Source organism: Trachurus trachurus (genome assembly GCF_905171665.1).
Source record: "Trachurus trachurus genome assembly, chromosome: 24".
In the NCBI taxonomy this organism is placed as follows: domain Eukaryota; kingdom Metazoa; phylum Chordata; class Actinopteri; order Carangiformes; family Carangidae; genus Trachurus; species Trachurus trachurus.
Window position 1 is genome coordinate 278352 of NC_139910.1, and position 19177 is coordinate 297528.

At 46.3% G+C, this 19177-nt stretch overlaps 3 protein-coding genes across 4 annotated transcripts in view; 1 reads left to right on the forward strand and 2 right to left on the reverse strand.

Annotated features, from left to right (window-relative positions):
* The window catches only part of LOC311007046 (activator of 90 kDa heat shock protein ATPase homolog 1-like), a 119864-nt gene that overhangs the window by 29909 nt on the left and 70778 nt on the right, over positions 1 to 19177 (reverse strand). The gene's annotated exons all lie outside the window — the stretch shown is intronic.
* gpr132b (G protein-coupled receptor 132b) lies at positions 4299 to 5466 on the forward strand (the record flags this gene model as incomplete). Its single annotated transcript, XM_084000129.1, has 1 exon — positions 4299 to 5466. One exon carries the CDS (start codon positions 4299 to 4301, stop codon positions 5397 to 5399), a length of 1101 nt encoding a protein of 366 aa, XP_083856255.1. The 3' UTR covers positions 5400 to 5466.
* Positions 7785 to 19177, reverse strand: part of cdc42bpb (CDC42 binding protein kinase beta (DMPK-like)) — a 45842-nt gene continuing 34449 nt past the window's right edge. For both annotated transcript variants that reach the window (XM_084000819.1, XM_084000818.1), the window contains 9 exons: positions 18275 to 18516; positions 16922 to 17276; positions 16130 to 16227; positions 15025 to 15109; positions 14805 to 14922; positions 14178 to 14295; positions 10549 to 10657; positions 10242 to 10297; positions 7785 to 8748 (listed from right to left, as the gene is read on the reverse strand). In XM_084000819.1, the coding sequence (XP_083856945.1) occupies positions 8620 to 8748; positions 10242 to 10297; positions 10549 to 10657; positions 14178 to 14295; positions 14805 to 14922; positions 15025 to 15109; positions 16130 to 16227; positions 16922 to 17276; positions 18275 to 18516 (1310 nt within the window). In that variant the 3' untranslated portion in view covers positions 7785 to 8619. The remainder of the gene's footprint in view (positions 8749 to 10241; positions 10298 to 10548; positions 10658 to 14177; positions 14296 to 14804; positions 14923 to 15024; positions 15110 to 16129; positions 16228 to 16921; positions 17277 to 18274; positions 18517 to 19177) is intronic.

A 19177-nucleotide genomic window follows, 5' to 3' on the forward strand; every position in this document is an offset into this window, starting at 1 on the left:
CACACACACACACACCACACACACATACACACACACACACACACACCACACCACACACAGTGTAATGGAAATTTTTATGTTATGACCCTTGATTGAACTTTGAAGATGTTTGCTCATGAACTTTAGGTGAACTTTGAAGAAAGCGCAAGTTGCACTTGTCTGCTGTGCATGAGGCAGCATACAGGTGTCCGACTTGGTTCCTGTTATTTTGTGATGATAACGCTTAAGCAAGCAGTTGTCTCTATATTTAAAATCACAGCGAGATGTCAAAGAAATGTCAACTCGCTGAGGTGTGAAAAGACCACATCAGACCCTTGGTTACAGACAACCACGAGCTTCCTGCCTTTACATATGAGTTAACCTTATAACAGCCCAGTGACATGTCATGAGCGCTAAGTGCAAACTTGTACTATGCAAACTTATTCTGCAAGAATGCAATAATGTAATTGGACGATGTATGATGCCGCCTCCAAGGAGGAGCACATGGCTCCTTCCTGCTCTTGTGCCTCTGTAACCTGATGTAACCAAATCTCAGTGTGCACTCTCGTACAGACTTTTGTGTGTATGACAGTCCACCTCTTGCAAGATCAAATAAAGTACTAAAGTGAAACCCTTCTTTGCTGGACTTCGATTTTCTCTCTCACAAGTTAAAGGAAATTTCCGCAACAACACACACACACACACACACACACACACACACACACACACACACACACACACACACACACACACACACACACACACACACACACACACACACACACACACACATCATGGATGCAGAGAAAACTTTATTATAATGTATATGTTCTGTTTTTATTTTGTTTTATTAGTTTCATATTAATGTGGACTTCACCTTTACCTGTGGTAGTGACGTCATTCTGCTCTGACACTTTGTTGTTGAAACTAAAATCCTGAACAAAACAAAGATCAAATATGAAAGATGAAAACAAAGGTCTGGGAGGGGGTTTGGGGTCTGGTCTGGGGGTCTGGGGGGGGGTTTGGGATCTGGGAGGGAGGGGCTGGTTTGGGGTCTGGGAGGGGGTTTGGGATCTGGGAGGGAGGGGCTGTGGTTGTCTGGTTGTCTGGTGGTTGTTGACTTCCTCAGCGACTCTGATGAATAAATGATGAAGATGAAGCTCCGTCAGTCACGTGACCTGCCGCCGTCTCTGCTCCTCGCGCTCAGCAGGATGTCAGTCAGACCGCGGCACGAGGACAGAGAGAGAGGAGGCGCGAGACAGAGGTGAGATTTACCTTTAACTAGCGCGATTCACTACCACGGAGTACTAGGGAGTACTGCTGAGTTTAATTGGCTGCAGGTCTGAGTTCCTCTAGCAGAATAAAGTTCATGTAAATGTTTGTACATGTTTGTAAATGATCACACAAGCTGTGATATTAGATCAAAACCACATGACATCTCTAGTGTCCAATCAGAGGTTTGGGAGGGACAGCCTGTGTGAAGACCAAAATGCTAGTGACTTAGGGTTAGGTCATAATTTATTTTAAAAAACAATATTATTGCAATTTTTTTGTCAAAATGTGTTTATGTTGATGCATTGAAATATATTTCAATATGGTGTAACCATTCTCAATATTTAGAATTTTGATCAAAATGTCTACTGTCCCACTTTAGGAAACATGTCTTCCTAAAGCGGGACAGGTGGTTTTTCCTAATGTGGGACAGGTGCTTTTCCAGGTAAAACTAATAGGTTGAACAATAACAATGGTTGTTTACATGGTTTTATTGTTATAATGCATTGTTTTGGATATTTTACAACAAAAGAAAATCATGTTTATTAACTGGAAGTGTTCATAATACTGTTAAAGGGGTAAATGGCTCTGGGTCTTTTTTGATAATGTTTGATAATTGTTTGAGTTTAGAAGTAATCAAAGGAAAGCACATTATTGTGATTGTAGATTGAAAGTGTTTGCTTCATATCACAATAGACCAGAAGTCCAAATTAAAAAAAAAAAGTCCCACATTCGGCCAATTCACCCGACTAGGGAAAGTACTGAAGTAGCCTATTAATAGAGTACTAAAGTATTACTGTGTTATCAGAGTACTGTAGTACAGCAGCTCAGTGACAGGTTGTTGTTGTTTGTTAAACTTTATTTATTGTCATTGAACAAGAACAAGAGATATTTTGGGGCTTTTTCACCTTTATTTGACAGCACATAGTGAGATAGACAGGAAAGGGGGAGGCAGAGAGAGGGGGAATGACATGCAGGAAAGGTCTGCCCGACGTTGGATTCAAACCGGGGACGCCTGCGTTGAGGACTGTAGCCTCTACATGGGGCGGCCGCCTTAACCACTGCGCCACGCACCGCCACAACAACAGTGATTTTTGACTTCCGGGAGGAAACAGACTAAACAATACAAACATATAAATATAAATATGATCTATATAATTGGTGCCTGTAAAAAAGAGCTGAATAATAATAATAACAACATACCATAATAATAATTAATAATTAAGAACATGGCAGCAGCAGGGCGGAGATCACTGCACAAAGGTACAAAATATAGGAGATGAGATGAATATATACAAAAACTAGAACTATAGATGGAGGAAGAATACTGCACTGAAATGAAAAATGATAACCTTGTGTGTGTGTGTCTGTGTCTGTGTGTGTGTGTCTGTGTGTGTCTGTCTGTGTGTGTGTGTGTGTGTGTGTGTGTGTGTCTGTGTGTGTCAAACTGAAAAAGAAATCTATATTTTGTTCTGATCAATAATCTTTTGTCTCTTTGAAGGAGTTTCTAACTCTTAATTCATGTTTCAGCTAATGAGGTCAATAATCAATATTTAATCCTCTGACCCCCCATCACAAACAGGTTATTAATTAACCTTATTAATGATATTAATATTAATAATACTATTATTACATTATTGATGAGAAGAGAAGAATCCTCTGCCCCCCCCCCCCCCCCATCAGAAACAGGTCATTAACAAGGTTAATATTAATATTATTAATGATATTAATATTAATAATACTATTATTACATTATTGATGAGAAGAGAAGAATCCTCTGCCCCCCCCCCCCCCCCCCCCCATCAGAAACAGGTCATTAACAAGGTTAATATTAATATTATTAATGATATTAATATTAATAATACTATTATTTAGTTATTGATGAGAAGAGAAACCGTGTGAACAGATGCTGACAGATGTTAAAACACTTCCTGTCCCAGACTGACACCTCGTATCTCCAGGATCAACACTGAAACCACAGTCGACTGAAGCTGCACGTACGTGGTGTCAGACTGACAGGTGACAGGAAAACCCCGCCACAATAAGAGCCTCCGGTCACGTTGACTCAGTCTGTCAGTTTTATTGTGGCAGGTTTTTCCTGTGGAAACTTTGAGCTGTTTGCTGTCGGTGAATAATGAAATAGAGATTTCTGTCAGCTGACATGATTTTATTTCCTTGCAAAGAAAGATCAGTTCATACCCGAGCGGTGACGGTAAAGAAAGACAAAGACAATGTGGAAACTAAACATTTATACCTGAGGAACTCCTCCTAAGGTGTTAGTCTGCTGCAGGGGTCGACCCTCACTGCAAAAACTCAAACTATTACCAAGAAAATATTTGTCTTATTTCTAGTCAAAACAAATCTCATTCTACTTAAAATAAGACTCATCACATAAAAAGCAGCTTGTTTTTAGACACTTTTTACTTCTTTCAAGCAGATTTTCACTTGAAATAAATAGAAAAATCTGATAGTGGAGCAAGTTTTTCTTTCTTATTACAAACACAAAAAACTTGCTTTCACTGGCAGATTTTTCTACTTATTTCAAGTGAAAATTAGTTTGAAACAAGTGAAAATGATCTAAAAACAAGTTCATTTTTAGGTGATGAGTCTTATTTTAAGTGGAAAGAGGTTAGTTTTGACTAGAAATGAGACAAATATTCTTGGAAAGATTGTGAGTTTTTGCAGTGCTCTGCTCAGACGGTGTTTTCACGCTGCTTTGTCTTGTTGTAGGTGTCGGCACCGACATCCTGCAGTTACATGTTAAGAGGTTTAGACATTAAAATACACAAATGGGGAACAAACTAAAGGAGTTCTGAGACCTTGGGGGGAAAGCGGGGGGGGGGGGGGGGGGGGGGGGGGGGGGAGGGGGTGTCTCAAGTGATTAAAACAAAGGAAGATTCAAATGTACCATTACACCTGTCACACAGGAAGTTCGACTCCCATGCTTTTATTTTCTCGGCTCCGACAGGAAGTGACTCGGCTCGTGTTTATTAATCTGCTGTTGTTTCCGTGCAGACACGCCCCCTCCAACCCGATTGGTCGACGTGATGCAGGAGCAGCTGGTGACCGAGGAGCTTCGTGCGCTGGCCAATGAGAGCGCGGCGCTGTGCGAGCCGCAGTACGACGGCGGGCGGCGGGCGCTGGTGCTGCTGTACTGCACCGTGCTGGCGGTGGGCGTTCCCGCCAACCTGCTGACGCTCTACCTCACCTGGCTGCAGCTGCGCAGGAAGAACGTGCTGGGCGTGTACCTGTGGAGCCTCTCGCTGTGCGACCTCACCTACCTGGGCACGCTGCCGCTGTGGACGCTGTACGTGGGCGGCGGCCACGTGTGGCGCTGGAGCTCGGCGCTGTGCAAGCTAACGGGCTACGTGTTCTTCAACAACATGTACATCAGCATCTTCCTGCTGTGCTGCGTGTCCTGCGACCGCTACGTGGCCGTCGTCTACAGCCTGGAGTCGCGCGGCCTGCGGCGCCAGCGCACCGCCGCGCTCGCCGTCGCCGCCATCGTGCTGGTGGTCGCCGTGGGCCACGTGCCCGTCTTCACCATGCGGGAGGGCGACGCGGCGCGGGGCGAGCGGCGCTGCTTCGAGCCCAGTCAGAGCGCCATGGTAACGGGCTTCAACTACGGGCGCGTGGCGGTGGGTTTCCTGCTGCCGCTGCTGCTGCTGGTGGCCACCAACCGCGGCGTGATGCGCGGCGTGCAGCGCAGCACCGGGCTGCGGCGGGAGCAGAAGCGGCGCGTGCGGCGGCTGGCGGTGGCGGTGGTGCTGCTGTTCCTGGTGTGCTTCGCCCCGTACCACCTCATCCTGCTGCTCCGCGCCGTCATGTCCCACTTCCTGCCGGACGGCGGCGGCGGCGGCTGCGTGTTCGAGCAGTTCCTGTACGCGCCGTACGCCGTCTCGCTGGGCCTCTCCACCGTGAACAGCGCCGTGAACCCCGTCCTCTACGTCCTGTCCAGCGACAACATCCGTAAGGAGCTGCGGCGCGGCGTTGCTGCGGCGCTGCACCGCTCGCTGCGGCTGCGCTCCGACGGCAGCCAGAACCGCATCCAACCGGCCAGGAACTCCTCCGGAACGCCGGGCGGAGAGCCGGCCACCGTCGCCACGACGACCGGCGCTCCGGTCACCGTGACGACCGTAAACACATGATCGTTCACAGGTCACAGAGACGCTCGTCGTGTTTTCACCGTTCACTCCGTCGCCGTAGCCATGGCAACGGACGCAGCAGCAGCAGCCAATCAGATCACAGTCTGTGATGTCACAGTAGAGTAGAACTGTAGTAGATGTTGAGTAGAAGCGTCGTCATGGAGACGGAGCTCCTGTCGATGAAGGTGTGAATCTGTCGCTTCCTGTTTGACTCTGTTGTCATGGTGACTGTCGTCAGGATGTGGCAGACTTCCTCCCGGACCGGGACAACAACAGGCCCTGACCTGATTCCTGCTCCGCTCCCATTGGCTCTGCCGTCTCGCTGCGCTCTGATTGGCCACGGGCCGCCACGCCCCCTCATTAAATATTCACGGCTCAGTCAGCAGCGGATGAATAATTAACGAGCAGCGAATCAAATATGAGAAAAACAACATGAGGGCTGGTGATGTCGCCGTGAGGTCACAACAGATTTCAATCATATCGACTTATTGATCATCAGGAAAAGTAACAATTGATTAATCAATTATTGATTCACTATCAACTGAGAAGAAGAAAGTTTCATGGTTCGGCTGTGGAAAAATGACTTGTTGGCGCAAAGTAAAGATTAACTGATTGATTGGTCCATTTGAAGTTAATTGCATTGAACCAAAATGTGGATCTTAATATGCAAGTGAACATCACACTCAGAGTTCCTTCATTTCAACACAACTTAAAGGACTCTCCATGTTTTTAACTCATTGTTGTTCAGTGTTGTTGTTTTTTACTTCTGTTTCTAACGAACAATAAAGTTTTTTATTCCAACTGGTTGATTGAAAAAATATTCTCTCCCCATTTTATTAACTATCAAAGAAACAAACGTCGAGTCTTTAAAGAAATTATTTTGATGAGTGAGTTTCATTTGAATTTTTCATTCTAGACTGAGAGATGAACTGCTGTCTACTGCTCAGGCATACTTTCACCTAGAGACTCCATTTAAACTTTAAACAGTAGACACAAGTCTTGTGTGTTGGCGTATTACTCCACGTTTTGATAGGTCATATAGTTTTTGATCAATCCCTGATCAATGACCATGATCATTTTTGGAGAAATGATGAGATTATAATGGGTGTGTATTGGACGGAATGTTCGTGTCAGAGTGCGTGACATCATCAGTTAGAGTGGGAGAGATGCCAGAAAAACTCCAGATTTTTTCTCTTTCCACACTCGGCCCGGCCACAATTTACACTCCACACACATGATTGTTTCCTAATTTGTAGACAAACTTGTTCTGTTTCTCACCATGTGCTCAAAATATCAGAGAGACTTACAGAATTTAAACTCTGAGCCTCTGAGTGCGGCCACGTCTGTCTCTGCTCCTCATAGACTCCAATACAAAGATTGTCTGAGAGAAGCAGAATGGACCGATGTTTTAAACTTGCACGTTTCTGCAAAATATTTACTGTAGAAACACCAAAATCACACCGAATCGTTCAGGAAGTCCTTACAGCGATGACGGTCTGTGTTTTGTTCTGATAGGAGTTACCGTTTTGTCACAGTAAGCCTAAATTCGAGACCAGTGCAGAGGCAGAAAATCACTCTATTTCTCCACGTTTCTGTCTGTCTCAGCCTGGGGGGCCCTATCACCGTGGTAACCACCCGGAGTTGCCGTGGTAACCTCTGATTCTCAGGCCAGAGCTCGTTAACTTCATAAACAATCCACCTGGCGCTCGATTAAATGTTTATAAACAGAGACACAGGTAACCTAATGTGATTACAGCTCCTCCATATCAGTGCTTATAGAAAGATGATCATGTGTCTGTCTGATCAGCTCTGTCTTGACCTGAAGATCGTGGGTTTGATTCCCATGAGATGAGATGGTAAAACCTGCAGTAGCCCCGCCCGTGGTCCTGTCAACATTTCCCAAATTTTCTAGTTATTTTTATCTTTATTTTATTTGTATATCTTTGATTCTGTGAGTTGTATTTGTTTTGTTTCATTGAGTCTTGAAGCTTTGGCGACATCGTTCTAGTAACGTTCATGACAAAAAACAGAGAGAGAGAGAGAGAGAGAGAGAGAGAGAGAGAGAGAGAGAGCATGATTGACAGCACTGGAGGACCAATGAGTGACCAGACTGTAGTTCAGACAGAACATGTAACCTAGCAACAGATGAACAGAACGCAACCATTGGTCCTCTGTGTTACTGAAGTGGGCGTGGCCTCGGTGAAGCTGCTGTTAGACACACCCAGTGGGCGGGGCCAGAGGCAAGGCAGTTTTATTAGTATAGCCTGTTTTTACCACCAGTTTGTCTCAAAGGGCTTTACATCCCATAATAACAACGTCCTCTGTCCTTAGACCCTCACATCCACTAGAAAACCCTTTTCAGTGCAGCAGTTGAGACTCAGACTCGGGTGTTTTCAGGTCGTTTATTGTGTTTGTTTGGCTGCTAACACGTTTAGTTACAAAGATTCTTTAACTGGTGATTCTGGAGGAAACAGAGCAGTAGTGTTCAGACGCCCCCCCACCCCTCCCCCCCCCACCTGCCTCCACCTGAGCTCTGACGTCAGAGGGGGCGGGGCCAGAGGGGGCGGGGCCGGGGAGCAACAGGAAAGATCATCACTGACACAAAATCAAAGATTATTTTTCTCTACGACGACAACGATGAAGATGAATGTGCAACTTTAACAAAACTTTTAAAATTAATAATTCATACAGTGTTTTTCCATCAGAGTGAGACCTCCCCCCCCGACAGGAAGTCAGCCCGCTATCTCTGCGGCTAACCGCTAAAGCTGCGGCTAACCGCTAAAGCTCAACAGGAAGTCCTTAGAGAAGAAGAAGAAGAAGAAGAAGAAGAAGAAGAAGAAGAAGAAGAAGAGCAGGTGGCGTCCCACACAGCCAATCAGAGTAAAGGTCAAGCACACAGCAGCCATCAGCAGGGGCGGGGCTAATACCAGGGGGCGGGGCTAATACCAGGGGGTGGGGCCAATGCCCAGGGGGGTGGGGCTAATACCAGGGGGAGGGGCCAATGCCTGGGGGGGCGGGGTTAATACCAGGGGGCGGGGCTAATACCAGGGGGCGGGGCCTCTGAGCAGTAAAATCCAACATCATAAAAGCAGCAGGAAGCTCAGACTCATCCCGCCACAATAAAATCATCAAAGTAAAATCTAAGCTCTCAGTCTGCAGCCTGATTGGCTGGTTGGGGGCGGGGCCTCGTGGGGGGGGCGGGGCCTCGGGGGGGGGGGGGGCCTCAGGGCTCAGTGTCCAGGCCCAGGCCGTCCAGGGTGAGCTGGCTGCGGTGGGGGGAGTTGGGGCTGGGGGGGCTGCTGGGGTTGGAGCTGTTGGAGGGGGTCGAGTGTTTGGTCGAGTCCGAGTCCGGCTGGAGAGAGAGAGGGGGGGGGGGGGGGGGGGAGGGTTAGCAGTAGTTCATTCAGACCTGACACGTGTGTGTGCATTAAAGGAACATTGTGTAGGAATTCCTCCATCTAGCGTTGTGGTTCTATAGGACGAATCTCCTTGTTGTTTACAACTACTTCCTGGTAGAAAACCAGCATGAGAACAATAGTGACGGACGAGAGTTTCACTATATTTATCAAATTTTTCATGTCACTATATCACCGTTTAGACTAATCTGATGTTTGTAAAGTCTATAAAACCAATGATTGGACAAACATTACTATTTCTGTGTGCACATTTTTGTAATTAGTCATGGTTATCATAGATTAGCCGGGCTAACAGTTAGCTACCTGTTTAACTTTAATAACTCAGTGACTCAATAAACGCTCCATGAAAAAATATTTTCTCCAGCGGATATCTGAGTTCCAACATGACTGAGCTAACTGGAGTAGTTTCATGTCGTGTCCCACAACGGGAGGGTTTTAACAGCTGACGTCCTGCTGGTAGCTTAGCTACTGCTGTTAGCTTAGCTACTGCCGTTAGCTTAGCTGCTGTTAGCTTAGCTACCGCTGTTAGCTTAGCTACCGCTGTTAGCTTAGCTACTGTTAGCTTAGCTACACCGTTAGCTTAGCTACTGCCATTAGCTTAGCTACTGCTGTTAGCTTAGCTACTGCTGTTAGCTTAGCTACCGTTAGCTTAGCTACCGTTAGCTGTCCCTGTCAGCTGAGCCACTGATGCTTTCTAGACACTGTGATTCCCCCAAACTGAATAAATACAACACATAGCAACACAAAACACACACACAGAAATAGTAATGTTTCTTCAATCATTTCAGATTTGTCTAAACGGTGATAGGGCGTGAAAAATATGATATATAGCTAAACTCTCGATCTCATTCACATTACAGCTGGTTTTCTACCCGGAAGTAGAATGTAAACAACAAGGAGATTCTGGCTATATCACAAGCAACTCAGTCGTATTTTTCATGCTGCATTCAGGTGAAATTGGGCAGACGGCAGACGGACATAAACAAGCCTCTATGTAAACAAGTGGTAAAAACAATACACGTGACAACATGTTGTCATGGCGATGTGGTATCGTTTTACCGTCTTTCTCTGGACTTCTGTGACTAAAATGACATCTGGTTTGTTAGCGACGGCCGTCTGCCTGACTGCAGGTGAATGCAGCATCAGTGTAACGCTCCATTAACAGGCGCTAGCTGGAGCCGACAGCTCCGCTGAGTTTCCGTGGTTACCTACGGTCACGATACAACATGGCCGCCTCGGTTCGGTGCGTCGCCCACTTATGTATTTGTAACAATAATAAAAAGCCAAATAAGTTACAGACTGGGACTTTAATGAAAAACAGACTTTTGAACGAAATAATCGATTTTCGTGAATCGATAACAGGAGAAGTTACACAATGTCCCTTTAATGAGTGTGTGTGTGTGTGTGTGTGTGTGTGTGTGTGTGTTACCTCTCGGTCCAGGTCCGGGTCCGGTTCAGAGCGAGACGACGCTCCTCCTCCAAAATCTGAACCAATAGAAACACAGGTTAGAGATGACATCACATCATGATGACGGTGTGTGTGTGTGTGTGTGTGTGAGTGTGTGTGTGTGTGTGTGTGAGTGTGTGTGTGTGTGTGTGTGTGTGTGTACGTGTGTGTGTGTGTGTGTGTGTGTCTGTGTGTGAGTGTGTGTGTGTGTGTGTGTGTGTGTGTGTGTGTGTGTGTGTGTGTGTGTGTGTGTGTGTTAATGTGTGTGTGTGTGTGTGTGTGTGTGTACCTGACGCTGTGCGTGTGATCTGTGTCTTGCTCCTCTGGTGGCGGGAGATGCTGGACAGGGGGCGGGGCTTATCCTTGACGGCGTCGTCCTGAGAGGAATGCAACACACTCTGCACACACACACACACACACACACACACACACACACACACACAGTGAACACACACTCACAGGACTGTGCCCCCCCCCTCAGAAGGACCCGTTACCCTGACAACCACCTGTCATTATGTCATTACTCTAACGGTCATGTGACCAATAGGAGAGAGGGACACCTGAACGGGGGGGGGGGGGGGGGAGGAAGAGGAGGGAGGAGGAGGAAGAAGAGGAGGAGGAAAAAGAGGAAGAAGAGGAGGTGGTAAAGGAGGAGGAAGAGGATGAGGAGGAAGAAGAGGAGGAGGAAGAAGAGGGAGGAGGAAAAAGAGGAAGAAGAGGAGGTGGTAAAGGAGGAGGAAGAAGGAGAGGAAGGAGGAAGAAGAGGAAGAGGGAGGAGGAAAAAGAGGAGGAAGAAGAGGAGGAGGAGGAAGAGGTGGTAAAGGAGCATAGAAATATATACTGACTAGACACCGCGTTCTGCTTCTCAGCGTACGTCACCACGGCGGCCATCTTGGTGAGGGGTTTCTGACCATAGACATATAAACGTCTGACCAGCATCAGACCAGTCAGACCCTGTAGAACATGTTTCAGTGTATTTATGCATGTGGGTGTGTGTCTGAGTATGGAAGTCTATGTTTAATATAAAAAATAAAAAGATTTTTTGTTGTTGTATCATAAATCTATGTCTGACATTTATAATAAACCAAACGGTTTGAAACTTGGTTGAATATTCGGTGAGTTGTGGTGATGTTAATGGTTGATAGACCTCTAATGCAGGAAGTAGACACGGCTTCCCCCTCACCAAGATGGCCGCCGCGTTGACGTATTCCACTCAATAGAGCTGCCTGGGAACGTGGCATCTAGTCAGTATATACAGTTAAGGTCAAAATTATTAGCCCCCATGCAACTTTTTAACATTTCCCTAAAATAATGCCCAATGTTAGCAATATTCATAAAATTTTATTTAGTAAATCATTCATCAATGATATGACCCCATTTTGGTACACTTTGGAATGTGAAATAAATATTCGAGATTTATTTATGAACAATTTGGTAAAAATTGAGATGGTCAAAATTATTAGCCCTCTATGGGATTTTTTGCTTGCTTTTTCTGCTAACTCGGTTTGAAACCACACCTGAGCAGTCAAAAAACACAAGATTTCCAAAACTTTGGAGCGCAAAATAATCAGAGATGTCAACAAGAAACCCTGGAGCTCTGCAAAGACGATTGTTGCTGAACTGGCTTCATCTGGACATGATGTTTCATGCAAGACTGTTGTGAGGGATCTTCATCGTGGTGGACTTAATGGTCATCGTCCAAGAAAAACCCCTTTGCTCTCACGGCAGCACATCAAAGTCGGACTGAACTTTGCCAGAGACAATTTGAAACATTAGGGTGAGTTTTGGAAGTCTGTGCTTTGGTCTGATGAAACTACACATGAGCTGTTTGGGCATGCACCACGATGAAGAGCCCTCACAACAGTCTTGCATGAAACATCATGTCCAGATGAAGCCAGTTCAGCAACAATCGTCTTTGCAGAGGTCCAGGGTTTCTTGTTGACATCTCTGATTATTTTGCGCTCCAAAGTTTTGGAAATCTTGTGTTTTTTGACTGCTCAGGTGTGGTTTCAAACCGAGTTAGCAGAAAAAGCAAGCAAAAAATCCCATAGAGGGCTAATAATTTTGACCATCTCAATTTTTACCAAATTGTTCATAAATAAATCTTGAATATTTATTTCACATTCCAAAGTGTACCAAAATGGGGTCATATCATTGATGAATGATTTACTAAATAAAATTTTATGAATATTGCTAACATTGGGCATTATTTTAGGGAAATGTTAAAAAGTTGCATGGGGGCTAATAATTTTGACCTTAACTGTATATCTATGGTTAAGGAGGATGAAGGAAGAGGAGGAGGAGGAGGAGGAGGAGAGAGAGAAGCTGGCCTACCCTTCCCAGAGAGGAGGAGGAGGAGGAGGATGAAGGCTGCAGGAGGCTCTGCTGGGAGGAGGAGGAGGAGGAGGAAGAGGAGGAAGAGGAGGCGTCTTTCTGGAGGAAGACACCGGCCGACGCCGACGTCATGTGATAGACGTGTTCAAAGTTGGAGGGGGGGGAGATGAGGGTGTGGCGGGAGGAGGAGGAGGAGGAGGGGGAGGGGGAGGGGGAAGGGGAGGAGAGGGAGGTGACATCACCAACCTGAACAAGCAGGAAGAGGAGGGGGGGGGGGAGGAGGAGGAGAGAAGAGAGGAGTCAGTGTGATGAACAGAGCCGTCGTAGAGGAGGAGGAGGGGGAGGGGCATGCAGGGCAGGGGGCGGGGCCAGAGGGAGAAGGGGGCGGGGTCAGAGAGAGAAGGGGGCGGGGCCAGTGGTGTAGTCTATACTTCAGTATACCCAGTACAACAAAACTATCTAACTAAAGTAAATGTCAATGGTTCTCAAAGTGGAAGGGTTGACAGGGTTCAAGGGGGTCTGCCATCCAGTCCTCCCATTAAGCTGGTCTGCTCTCTCTTCCTATGAACCAGTCTGCCATCCAGTCCTCCCATTAAGCTGGTCTGCCCTCTCTTCCTATGAACCAGTCTGCCATCCAGTCCTCCCATTAAGCTGGTCTGCCCTCTCTTCCTATGAACCAGTCTGCCATCCAGTCCTCCCATTAAGCTGGTCTGCTCTCTCTTCCTATGAACCAGTCTGCCATCCAGTCCTCCCATTAAGCTGGTCTGTCCTCTATGAACCAGTCTGCCATCCAGTCCTCCCATTAAGCTGGTCTGCCCTCTCTTCCTATGAACCAGTCTGCCATCCAGTCCTCCCATTAAGCTGGTCTGCCCTCTCTTCCCATGAACCAGTCTGCCATCCAGTCCTCCCATTAAGCTGGTCTGCCCTCTCTTCCTATGAACCAGTCTGCCATCCAGTCCTCCCATTAAGCTGGTCTGCCCTCTCTTCCCATGAACCAGTCTGCCATCCAGTCCTCCCATTAAGCTGGTCTGCCCTCTCTTCCTATGAACCAGTCTGCCATCCAGTCCTCCCATTAAGCTGGTCTGTCCTCTATGAACCAGTCTGCCATCCAGTCCTCCCATTAAGCTGGTCTGTCCTCTCTTCCTATGAACCAGTCTGCCATCCAGTACAAAAATGTAGCTACGCCTAATTTAAACGTACATTGATAGTTTGTGTATTTCTGGTGTGTTGTCCAATGGGGGTCCGTGGTCTCATTTGTGTCAGTTTTGGGTCCTTGATATAAAACAGTTAGAGAAGCAGCGTCTATGTGATACAAGTATGAACAGTTTACCACCTAGAAAGCAGTTTACACACTACAACACATTAGACTACACCACTGGGCGTGGCCAGAGAGAGAAGTGGGCGGGGCCAATGGGAGAAGTGGGCGTGACCAATGGGAGAAGTGGGCGTGGTCAGAGAGAGAAGTAGGCGGGGCCAGATGGAGAAGTGGGCGAGGCCAGAGGGAGAAGTGGGCGTGGCCAGATGGAGAAGTGGGCGTGACCAATGGGAGAAGTGGGCATGGCCAGAGAGAGGAGGCGGAGTTACCAGAGGGAGGTCCATCAGAACCTGCATCCCGTCCCCTGGACCCATGTGGGCCACGTGGTTGAAGTTGGTCGGGTTGGAGATCATCCTGGACCGCAGCTCCGGGTCCCTCAGCATCTCCCTGGCAACAGAGACACACACACATTATACACACACAGACACACACACACAAGAAGAAGGGTTACAGTAGGCGACCATCTAAACAGGAACCAGGTAGAAGACGATGTTCAGGTCAGAAACAGGAAGTAATGAAACGTATTTAACGCTGGACAACTTGTATTAACTCATGAAGCAACTGTTTTCTTGTCTGTAACAACATCTCTGTCCGTCCTGGGTGATGATCCCTCCTCTGTTGCTCACCCTGAGCTTTCTCCTGGTTTTCCCTGTTAAAAGGGTTTTCCATGGAGTTTCTCCTCAGTCGAAAACGGGCTATACAAATAAAACTGCCTTGCCTTGCTTATACTTACTTCTGCAGAGAAATTGCAAATTCGACGGTTAGTGTCTCAAATCGAATACTGTCGTTGTTCACTCACCAGAACTAACGATCACAACGGTTTACAAAATTTCCTTTTTTTTTTAAACACACACAGACACACACACAGACACACACAGACACACACACACACACACCTCCTCTGCTGCAGCCGCTCCTCCTCAGGAACCTTGAACAGGAACTTCCTCTTGCTGCGAGTTCGAACCATCAACTTCCTGCTGTGGTCCGAGGTGTCTGGGATGGTGAGGTCGCCCTCTGTGGGGGGGGGTTAAAGGTCAACTAAAGGTCAACTCCTCAGGGTCAAAGCAGCACTCTGTGTGTGTGTAGTGTAATGTGTAGTGTGTGTGTGTGTGTTACCTGAGCAGGTGTTGCTGAAGTAGATGAGTCGAGGAGGTTCTGAGCTCAGCAGGTTCAACGTCCCCTCCAGGTTCAGAGGTCTGATCTGAGGACAGAGAGGACAGACAGTTTAATCACCTTATCTCTATTGTCTCTATTTGTTACAGAATCACTTTGCACTTTAACTCTTTATTTTTTTCTCATTTCTGTTCATTTTGCTCATATAACATTGATGTATGCACTTTATCTCTTTTTTTCTATGTTTATTTGTTAGCCATTGAAATTTGTGTGCTAAATAAATAAACTCTAAACAGCTGTGATTGGCTGTTCAGGGCTGAGCTCTGCTGTGATTGGCTGTTCAGGCTGCAGTTAAATAACCAGTGGTTGTTTGCTGTTTTTTACCTTGTGGAGGTGTATACTTATATACTTATATATTTATCTTTCATTGTTTTTGAGTACTCTGTCCTAATCATGTCGATACAGCTGTTTTTGTGCAACGGTATGTTTGTCCCCTTGGGATCAATCAAAAGTCTGTCTATCTATCTATCTATCTATCTATCTATCTATCTATCTATCTATCTATCTATCTATCTATCTATCTATCTATCTATCTATCTATCTATCTATCTATCAGGCTGAGCTCTGCTGTGATTGGCTGTTCAGGCTGAGCTCTGCTGTGATTGGCTGTTCAGGCTGAGCTCTGCTGTGATTGGCTGTTCGGGGCTGAGCTCTGCTGTGATTGGCTGTTCAGACTGAGCTCTGCTGTGATTGGCCGTTCAGGCTGAGCTCTGCTGTGATTGGCCGCTCGGGGCTGAGCTCTGCTGTGATTGGCTGTTCAGACTGAGCTCTGCTGTGGTTGGCTGTTCAGACTGAGCTCTGCTGTGATTGGCCGTTCAGGCTGAGCTCTGCTGTGATTGGCCGCTCGGGGCTGAGCTCTGCTGTGATTGGCTGTTCAGACTGAGCTCTGCTGTGGTTGGCTGTTCAGACTGAGCTCTGCTGTGGTTGGCTGTTCAGACTGAGCTCTGCTGTGATTGGCTGTTCAGGCTGAGCGCTGCTGTGATTGGCTGTTCAGGCTGAGCTCTGCTGTGATTGGCTGTTCAGGCTGAGCTCTGCTGTGATTGGTTACCTTGCGGAGGGAGATGGTCTGGACCCACTCGGTGGTTTGGATGTCGAAGACGTCGACGCCGTACTCGCTGTAGACGGTCAGGTGGGACGAGTTAGAGCCTGGAGACAAGAGGATGACATCACTACATGGTGACATCACTACATGATGACATCACTACACGGTGACATCACTACACGGTGACATCACTACATGGTGACATCACTACAGTACTGGGTAACACTTTACTGTAATAGGTATTCTTCAGATTGACACAACACTGTCATAACCATCAATGAATACTTCTGACAGCTGTGGTTAAGTGTCAATCAGTAAGTTATGTCACTTTTGATGCAAAGTTGACATTGTTTGAGATGTTTTTGTTCTGACAACTTGACATAAAGACAATTTAAACTGTCATAGCAGACCTAATGGACAAACTTTAAACATGATGTCAACTTGTCAGAACATCTCAAACAATGTCAACTTTGCATCAAAAGTGACATAATTTACCGAATGACACTTAACCACAGCTGTCAGAAGTATTCATTGATGGTTATGACAGTGTTATGTCATGGTATTCATCTTATCAATACCTATTACAGTAAAGTGTTAACCAGTAGTTCAAGTTTAGAACTCTTTTAAAATGTTCTTTAGATTTTATTTTTATTTAGTTTTTCAGATTCTTTTTAATTCCAGTTTAGTTTTAGTTCAACAAGTGATGAATCAGTTTCAGTTTAGTTTTTATTTTGAGGAATTGACTAGTCTTTACTAAGTCTTAGTCCTGGTAACTATAGTAACTTGGCGGTGACGTACTGCAGGCCAGCGGCGTGGCGGGCCACATCAGCTCCTGGGTCCTGGAGCGTCGTCCCTGTCCGTCCACGTAGACGGCCAGCTGGCTGAAGCAGAGCAGCAGCTCCCCCCCCCCCACCTCCAGGGCGTGGAGCGCGTCCAGCGGCTGCGTGGCGAGGAAGGCCAGCGAGGCGTCGGCCGGGTTCACCAGGCTGACGGGGGAAGACTCTCCCTGCAGCGCCAGCAGAGCAAAGCCTGATGGGTAACCCACACACAGACGCTGCTGCACCATCCCCAACCACTGCACCGTCCCCGGAGCCTGCACCTCCCACAGCTTCTTATGGTGCGGCTTCGCTGCTGTGATCTCATAGCACTGCACCTGGGGGGGGGGGGGGGGGGGGGGGGGGGGGGGGGGGGGGGGGGGGGGGGGGCAGAAACACAGAGTCACAACCAGAACCAGAACACCATAAAGACAGAACCAGAGCCGCATGGAGACAAGACAATGTTGCTCCTCCACCATTGAAAGTCTTTGTTAAAAGTGCAAACCACCACTACCATATTTTTTGGGACTGCTCTGTCCTGAGGGACGACTGGAGAGAAATACACAACGCCCTACAGGATATCTTCAAATGTGAAATACTCCTTGAGAGTAAGACTATGTTCTTTGGACACATACCTCAGGAATGGCCGAAAAGAGATAAACACTTAGTAAATATTTTGCTGGTGGCCTGTAAAAAGAGTGTTACCAGGAAATGGTTTTCACCGGAGAGCCCAACCATAAATATATGGATGGATATCACAATGGACATTTATAAAATGGAAAAGTTAACAGCTTTTGTTAATCACAAATTGGAGAAATTTACATCATACTGGGAAAACTGGGTCAAATATGTCACGCGTCATAGGCCGGATTTTATTTTCACAAACCAGTAGCTATGATGTATGAGAAAGATAATTTAGTCAAACTGGCCCATCACCATAATCCCTATAGTCATAGCAGTAGGTTCGTTACCTTTAATTGTCGGTGCAAGCTGTTTTTAGAACGGCGGAGCAGAGCCGTGAGCTGCTCAGAGCTACGCTACGGAGGCTCATTATGGGATTTCTTAGTTTCCCTCATCAAATACACAATCCAACAACTCCACAACGCTCTGGTGGACAAGTTGTGAGCTGCACATTCACCACGCTATGAGATAATAACACAACGTTACCACACAGAGTTGTTTTAGAGGGAAATTCATGCAAAACCACTGATGCACGTTGCCTTCAGGGACAGTTTTTCATCAACAGTCTCTGTATTTCCCTCTAGAACAACTGAACTGAACTAAACTAAACTAAACTAAACTAAACCAGACCATAAAGACAGAAGCAGCAGCTGACCTGTCTCTTCACAGCGGCCAGCAGACATCCAGGCCCCCCAGGCCTCAGCACCCCCGTGGTCAGGGCCTGACAGCCTTTAGTCTCCGTCAGCTTGATGTCGAAGGCCGGTTCAGCTCCCTCCAGAACCCCCCAGGGATGAAGGTGGACCTGCCGGTTACGGCCGCACAGCAGAGCCACCATCTTGTCTTTAGGCATCAGGTCGATCTGACAGACCTTCTTACTGTCCACGGCCCGCACGATCACTAAAGAGACACGGAGATGGGTCAGTCTTCTTAACTTCAGTCTCAACAAGAAAAAAGAGTCATATTCTCCACAAAAGTTCTAAAGTATTTTCTCAACTTTCTTCTTAAGTTTCTTCTTAAGAAAAAACTTCAGAATAAATGGTATTCTCAAATGTGTTCTTTACTTTTTTCTTAACTTTAAGACAACCTTGACCTGTCCTAAAATTCCTATGGTGAATAGGTATAAGCCTCTAATATCACCTTTTAAACACATTTTAGACAAGTGGGTCATAGTTTAAGTAAATATATTATTTAATTAATTACACAAAGAGCTTCAGCCACTTCAGCCAACCTCTTGTCTTATTTTCCGCTGTTATTCCCATATTATTAATTTTCTCCAGTAGTAATTTTTTCGTACATTAATTTCATCACCATAACCTCAAGCTGCTGCCTTGAGACGTTTCTGCATCTCTGTTTGTCCTTCTCCTTGGTTAGTGACTGACTGAACTATATATATATATATATATATATATATAGACGCTGTTTGATGGTGCAGTGACGTATTTTAAAAAGTTCTTATGTAGGAAAAATAAGAAATTCTTAAGAAATGACAGTTCTTAAGAAAATATTGAGGAATTGCACTTAAAAACTTTCTAATGAACTTCTTAATTTTCTTCGTAAG